The 8525-nt window shown below is 25.7% G+C and overlaps 1 protein-coding gene across 8 annotated transcripts in view; it reads left to right on the forward strand.

Annotated features, from left to right (window-relative positions):
- The window catches only part of LOC147802117 (dual specificity testis-specific protein kinase 2-like), a 55046-nt gene extending 46799 nt beyond the window's left edge, over positions 1-8247 (forward strand). For 6 of the 8 annotated variants that reach the window (XM_087154027.1, XM_087154024.1, XM_087154030.1 and 3 more), the window contains 2 exons: positions 1372-1481; positions 4853-8247. In XM_087154027.1, the coding sequence (XP_087010153.1) occupies positions 1372-1387 (16 nt within the window). In that variant the 3' untranslated portion in view covers positions 1388-1481; positions 4853-8247. The remainder of the gene's footprint in view (positions 1-1371; positions 1482-4852) is intronic. The other 2 variants (XM_087154028.1, XM_087154031.1) reach the window with 2 other exon arrangements.
- The last annotated feature ends 278 nt before the right edge of the window (positions 8248-8525 follow it).

Consider the following 8525-nt stretch of genomic DNA (forward strand, 5'->3'; position numbering starts at 1 on the left):
GTCCCAACAATGTTGGGCAATAGATGAGCGTTTAAATTCTTGTTTTTTGACATGAGCTTCATGCTCCTTGACATGGCACTTTAAGGCACGCTTAGTTTGGCCAATATATGAAAGGCCACATTGGCAATTAATTTGGTATATACCCCAGCTATTTTAACTGTCAATGGACTGTTTGAGATTAGAAAATTTTATCTTATTAATGGGACTGAAAATAATATTAAAATCAAACTTCTTTAGGGTATTAGCAACTTGCCGACTTATTTTAGGAAAATAGGGTAAAATGACTAAATTGTTAGAAAATTCTTTGAAAGGTTGGAGAATATATCAATAATGTTAGGAGTAGCACGCTATAATTAGCAGTACAAAACTAAAATTAGTCACTACTTTTTCTTTGTGTTGCTTTTTGAATGAAGCAGTGTAGTGAGCCAGAATTGTGATGACATTGTTGCAAAACGTTACTGAGTTCTTGCAGAAGTTTTTTTCCTTTGGGGGAAAAAAAAACTTGTGACTTTTCTATTCTCATTGGAGAATAATGAAAGATAAAAAATGATGAAGTAAAAATTTTGTTTTTCTTTTCTGTGGAAATGTTCCTTCCAATTTTTCCTGCAGTTATTGCTACTGATTTCCACATAGTTTTTAAAATCGTCGCAACTAAATCTCGAAATGAAAAATGCCTTTAGTAACCCCTTTTTGAAGAGTCTGATTCGCATGATTTCGTTGTTTATCTTTTTTATTGGCAGTTACTACAGCAGATTTTATGATTTTATTTTTTTAATGTGATGATGAATTATAAAATGCGAAAAAGGAAATATTAGTGTGTTATCTTTCTACAAAAGGCGAGAATATCGCCCTTAATATTAGAATTAAAAAAATCACATATTCAATTAACAAAATTATTTTATTTGATCCAATTTTTATTTATTTATTTAATTAATTTAATTTTTTTGAAGTTATAGTTATAATTCTTTTTGAAGTTTGTATATTTGTTATTGTTAAATATCTTGCAGAAAGATATTAGTATTAAACAGGCATGTCGCGGAAATCCCAGCTAAAAGAATTCTGCCACAGGGAATAGTACTAACATAACTTATGTTATTTAAAATGTGTACCCTAATTTGGTTCATTTTGACTACTTGCTAATTTAATCTTAATACTTAATTATGCTTGGTTTTACTTGAATGATTTTACAAGAATTATCTCTCTTTTTTTTCCAAGTACTATAACAATGTGTCAGATTTTCTTTATCTTTAAAAAAAGGGTCAAAAGTGCTTGATACTAAAAATACCTATTTATTCTTTAATATCTGAAACTAATGCTTTTTTTTAAATAACTTAATTTTAATTAAAATAAATTATTCTGAAATATTTTCAGTATAATGAAGATGTAGGATGCAAAACGAATGGATTTCCGAGTTATTCAACAAAAATTCCACCACCTTTTTATAGCCATAGGATTGTTTCCGAGTCTTTTCTTTCGAAAAGGTAAATTTGCATTCCTAATCTAGGCATAGAAAACTTGTTCTAAGAACTCTGCCTTATACCGATTTTTTACTATGCATTTTTATTTACATTTGTATCATTCAATTTGCAACCTGAATTTAAACAACAGTAATTATAAGAACTAGTTAGATTCTTGATAAATACGAGAACTAAATTATTTTCTTTTTACCCTTAGACTTTTTTGTTTTTAAGTTCTAAGTTTTTAATTCAGTGATAAATTTTTTCTCCTAATATTGCAGAATTAGAACATGTTTTGTATACTACATAATTAATGTGAAATACACATTACCTGCTGCAAATATTTTTAGTAATTCATGTAAATATTTATAAAATCAGATCAATTAACTAGAAGTGCAGTTAAGAATATTATTTGTTTTAGTGTTTTAAATATTATTTTTTTTAATTTTAAATTTTTTTTCAACTTGTCTTAACTGATACTGATTCATTTTACTTTTTATTAAAGATTACTTCGCTACTTTATTTTATCTAACTGTAAAATTTATTTAATACATTCAATAAATTATTCATTAAATCGGAGTGAAGTTATATTTTTTAAATATGTGTTTTTACTATGTTGATTAGAAGTTAATATATGTAACTTTTATCCGTTATAAAAACTTTCAATGTATCTTTATTAATTATTTCTTGATATAATTCAGTTCAAAAAATTTTTTTTGTTTTTTAAGGAAAGAGAATAATCCAATATTTTTCTTCTAAAATATATTTTTCTTTTATTGTTTAAATCTGTATGTCTTAAAAGTTTGTTTTTATTTTGTTCATGAAGTTAGTTGTGTTATGATAAAAAAAAATATTTGAAATTCTTTTCACAGTATTTTTATTAATTTTTCATTGTAATAATATTTTTAAACATGCTCATATTTTTTTCATTGTATTTTAAATTTTAGAAAAATCTATATTTAAAATCATCAGTCCCCAAAAAGTGTGATTTGTCTGCAACTATACAATTCATGGCCCAGATGAGTATGGGTCTCAGTACCTTAAGGCATTTTAGTAATCTTTCTTTTTTTAATTTTTGTAATAAACAGCAAAACTGGTTTGATTACAGGAGGAATGTGAAAGGAGTTGAAAAATGATTGTTTAAAAGAAACCTGCAAATTTCAACCTCGAATTAGACCTGTTATGGTGTTTATTACTAGCACCTTCCTTTGTGTAGTTTCTCAGATTTGATAGCATTTTTTACTCTTCTAAATATCAATGTTTTAATTTCATTAATACATGTTTTAATTTCACTTGAAGCTCTGAATGAACATGTAAAATAGTTTTTTTTTTTTTTTTAAAATACCTCCATAATACTTAAAAAATTCATTCAACTAATTTTAAGATATAAACTTTGTAGCTGCAGGAAACAGCTAGTTTGGCTAGTTCGAACAGCTAGGCAGTTTTGGGTATAAATAAAATCAATCATCAACCTTTAAACAAAAGTTTTAATGTGTGTTTAACAATTTTCAGCTAAATTATATTCTTTAGTTAAACTACCAACCTTTACGTAATTGAATTATATTTTATGGAGTATTAGACAGTCAAAAACAGAAGCTTTCAGAATCAAAAGCCATAAAAGAATGGAACAAAATAGCTTTTCATATTAACTTTTGAATTATTCATATGTAGAGGTGTTAAAAATAATTTTAAGTCAAATTTACATAAACAAAGAATCATACAATAAAACATAAAGTTTTCTACTACTATAAGACGTTATAGAGCATTGGCTTGAATTTTTATGAATTTTAATGTGGACCACTTACATATCTGCATGATGCTCGATGTTTTATTTATTTTTTAAAAAAAAAACGATTTCCTCATTTTGCAAATGCAATATTTAAATGACATAATCCTATTTAACTGACATAATTGAATCATGAGAACTGAATGAACTCTATTTTTTATGTTAGTCAGCAATATTTAAATAGTAATATAGTTCTTTTATAAAAAAAATTAAATTAGTTACTTTTTTTTGCTCGTGTAAGAAAGTTTCTGATGCCTGTGCGACTAGTATAATCAATGATATAACACTAACATTTGCAAACCAGATCTTTTTAGTTAATATATTAATGAATGAAATAGTTATAATATCAGAAGGTAATGATGTCAATATACTTTATCTTCCATTCTGCTTTAGTCATTGTAATTGTTCTTCCACCTTGGCATCAACTGTTTATATATATACATATATAAATATGTTACTGTGAATTACCAAAATCGGTGTCTGCTGACTTTCACCGGTGAATATTGACACTCACATAGTCTCTTTGGTAAATGTCCCAAATACATACTACATTTAATTAAGTACCACTGTCTGTTATACATTTGTCGGGTACTCCAAACACTGATGTTTCTACTAATCGTTCCTTAGCAGACATTATAATATCGAATAAATATAATAATATCAAAGAATAAATTAATATCAAATTGGATATAAAAAAATATTTCGAACATTCACCAAAGCAACTATGATATCCACCGATGAAAGCTGACATTCTCTCAATTTCAGTCATTCACTGTATTTTTGCTTTTCTTCTTGCTTTTGTCCCTCTCTTCTTGCAAATATTCTGCCGACTTACGGGATTTTCTTCAATATTTTCCAATGATTTTATGATCATTCATTTCTATTTATTCTTTTGCATAAAAAAATGTATTTAACAAGAGTCCTGCTACAGGAACATGTCACACCCCCATACTTAACTATCATTTAAATATTAAATAACTTTTTTGTGTCAGTAATTCACTGTATCTTAATAAACTATTTTAGAATACAAAATTTCATAACTTAGTCATGCATAAATTAAATTTTTCTCTTAAGGTAGAAGTATAACTTTTTGTTGCGGATGTGACTATAAGAGTGAAATTTAATAAACTTACCTTTCGTAACGAAAATTAATAAACACTTTTCTGAAAGCAAACACTCAATAATAGCTATAAGATTATTTACATAAGTTCAGAGATTTGCTGAATAATTTCCTCAGCTGTACAAGACCATGAAACATAAAGATTTTTGACTTAGTCTTTTTCACACAGATATAGTGTCTCTTTATAAATTAAAATAAACAAGTTGATCGCAAAAATTTCTTTAAAATATGGAATAGTATGCACTTTATAGTTAATATGCTATATTTCAACCATATTTTAGGAAATTTAAATTTACATGCTCTATCTTGTGGATAGAGCAACTTATAACATTTTTTAATGTTATGTTTTTTTGTAATGTGTAAAGATTTAAAGCATATTAACTGTACAAATATAAAGATACTGTACATATATTACATATATAAAAATTAAAGTACTATGTATGTCTATCTTTCAATCTCAAGTGTTTTCTGATAGTTATTTTGTTTCAGAAATATGATAGTGAGAGCTCATCACCCTGAAAGATCAGTATTCGCAGAAGGTAGTAAGTTATTAAAATGATTCATAATTATGATTCTTTTTTTACTGACCTTTTTATTTATTTTTATTTAAAAGTTTACTTTCTTAAGAACTTGTTTTATTTTCTTTCTTAAACAAAATTTTATTTTTTAATTTGCATCATTAGCAGTTATTATTTTTCCTGCGCATTTGCTTGACAAATTGCATTAAAAATTATTCCAAACCCAAAGTTATTTTTTTTATCTTGCAGAATATAAAGATACGTGTCATTTACAAGTCTGGTAATACTTCATATTTACCATGTAAACTTAATTGAACCAACTGTTGTTATAAATCTTAACAGAAAATAAAAATTATTTTAGTTGTTATCACATAAATATTATTCATTTTTTGTTATCTGTTATATTCATTAGCAGCATTATATTCATTCATTATTCATTAGCACATTATTAGCAGTTTTTACTTCAATGAACTTTTTTTAAAGATAAAAAAGAGATTTTTAAATTGTAAAAATTTGTAACTGTTTAACTATATAACATTTAAAAGTTCTGTCAATCCACTAACTACTTTCTGTTAAAGGTTATTTTTATACATACAATTTTTTTTAAAAATCTTTTAATGAGATACTCCAGCTGAATTACTTTCTTTAAATGATATTATTATTTGTCATAACCAATAAATAGTTGCTTACCTTTTACTGATTTTAAGCAACATTTTTTTTAATTAAATATATTTCAGTTTATTTTTGATACCTTTTAAATCTTTAATATTCTTTAATAATTTAATTATATTTTTTGGTATATTTTGCATGACAAAACTTTTTTTTTCTATTTTTGTATTAAATAAACTGACAATTGATTATATTGCTATCCATATCAACATCATTACTCAATATACTTGAACACTTTAGTACAAAAATAGCCCCTCCAGTCATAGTTTTTAACTATATATTATTTAGAGAACCTTTTCCCTGTAAAGAAAAACTATCATATCCTACTAAAACTGGATTATAATGGATGAGACTTATAATGGTCTTTTAGATTGCTTCTCGAGCTTAACTTGCTAAAATAGTTTGCTTCTTCCTCTACGGAAACTCCCCCTCTGATGACTTTGGCATACATTGCAAAATTTTTCTTAATCTTCATTGCTGCTAAATTAGGTTGAATTCTAAATAAAGTTTGTGTTCGAAAGTAAGACTTCATAACTGCAAAATATTATACATCTTTTGCCTGTAAATTAAGCTAAACTAAATTACAAAGTATATATAATAATAATTCTAAATTGAAAAATTCTGTTAAAGAAATAATCAGTCGAAGGCATGAGAATCGAAAGGAATGGAATCTAAATTCGAAGAGAACTAACAAATAAATTTACTCTTTAATCTGGTAAGAAAAAGTTAGAATTATCAAATTCAACCTGATGTGAAATTAAATTTTAAGTAACGTGTATGTTTACAAATTCGAAGGGTAGAGATTAAAATTGAATCTCTAATTTAGCAAACAAATTATAAGAGCGAGACAGTAAACGTATGTGCGATAGTAGAAGACAGAGAATGTAACAAAGAATTAAATATATTGGTTTATGTAGAGATTAAGATCCAACAACTAATTAAAATATTCCTTTTTATAATGAGCATAGAATATTTGGTGTTTTGTTCATACCCTAAAACACGGAAATGTTGCATATTTTTTTAGCATTTCAAGTTTATATAAATATTTTTATAATTTAATAATAGCTCAAAAACCATGGAAAATTTTTAAAAAATTTAATGTAGTATGTGACAGCAAAATTTTATAACTTGAGACTGAGATTAATTTTTACATTACATTGAAAAATTTTAAAAACCGTCAGTATAAACTATTTCATTGTCTTAAAAGTGTTTCAAAGTTTAAAGTGCAATCATTTCCAGACACGAGAGTATGTGACTGCAAAAGTAAAAATAAAAGGGGGGGGGAATCTCAATTTTCCTACGAATAGTTTTTGCTAAACGCCACGCATAGAGTAAATTTATAACTTTAAAATAAACTAACTAAGAAAGTAATTATCACAGCAATTAAATTTTGGTATCAGTATGTTCTCAAAACGTTCCTGTAAAAATTTAATATTGATCATGAAATAAATTTTTAGTTATGACAATCAGAAGCCAGGTCTGTGATATTTTCTAAAACAGCTATGACTTTTTTTTTTAACTTAAGGAAAAAAAGCTATACTAAAGCAATTGTTCTGTGTTAATTATTTTGCCTTATTTTAATAATAGGTTATTTTACTTTTCAAAATTAAGTTACTATATCAAAAAATTTCTGTCAACAGAAAATTTTGTTCAAGAATTTGTTTGTACTGCTGTGTATGTATAGCGTAAATATAGTGTGTAAATATAGAAGTCTCAAAAATTTGTTATTTTTCCTGTTGTAATTCAAGCATTAAATTTAAAACGTAAAGCATATTGTAACTTAACCTGTTCATAAAACTTAAACTTGATCTTTCAGCAATTTTATAATAAAGGAAATTTTGTTAGACAATTGAAGGACTAAGAGCATTTATACTTTTTTTTAGTAGCGGTAATTTTACAACCTTAAACTGTTGCTAAGTATTGTTTCCAGACATATATTTAAAAACACTAATTGCCCATAGGCTAAAGTCTCGAAAGTAGTTCTAAACTAATTTTCATTCTGACATTTGAGAGGCAATCTTGGATGAGAAACATAAATTTAAAAAGTTCCTCAAAATTTTAACTGTCCATTAATTGTTAGTTATCAAAGCAGTGAGGAACTGTTTTATTTTCACAAATTCAGAATTAGCCTGAGAATATCCGAAGAGAAGCATACTTTGACATCGCTTAGAAATGAATGAACTAATCAGAAGAAAAGCAACTGTCTGTTTATTACGATAGCCTTCGTTCTTACTTGTTTATTATGCGTTTAACTCTACAATTTTATTAAAAGCACTTCCAAATTTTTATACAATTATACTTACTTCAAGATCTTAAAATCTCTTTTTTTCCCTTCTTAATCATGATGACCATATCACATAATTTGTTAATTCAATCTGAAAAGGTAAAAAGCCCCTTCAGGGCCTAAAAGCTTTCAGCAATCTCAGACTATGACAACTATAGTTTTTTGATGAAGGGACATGATAATTTATCTTTAATAATTTTCGAGTTTTTTTTTAAATAATTTTTGTAAAAATATTTTAAATTTGAATTCTGTAGAAAATTTAAGTCTTTCCTCTTCTCTGTAAAAATAAGAACTTGCATAAACCTTTTAAAAAATTGCTTGCTACCCTACAGAAAATAATCTGATTTTCTTTAAAAATATGGAGATATTTTTCTCTTATATATTAATATGATATACACTTATTTTCTTTTTTATTTCAGATATCACTTTCATTTTTTAGTTAGAAAAATAACTATTTCATACAAATGAATATTGGAAATTTAGTTTGACATAAAAATAATAAAATTCCATTTGTATAAGATTCAAATAAATTTTAACTGATTTGTTCGTTTGTTTTTTTCTTTTGGTGTTACACTTTATCTTAAATCCTCTTCTACTAAAGGCTTAAAACTTTATACAAGAACAGTGTATTTTACACCCTCTGAACATACTGTTTTTTAAATAATTTATTTTAAAAAAGGTAATATTCAAA

This window comes from Parasteatoda tepidariorum, chromosome 10, assembly GCF_982258835.1.
Source record: "Parasteatoda tepidariorum strain Cologne lab strain chromosome 10, Ptep-v5.0, whole genome shotgun sequence".
Taxonomy (NCBI): domain Eukaryota; kingdom Metazoa; phylum Arthropoda; class Arachnida; order Araneae; family Theridiidae; genus Parasteatoda; species Parasteatoda tepidariorum.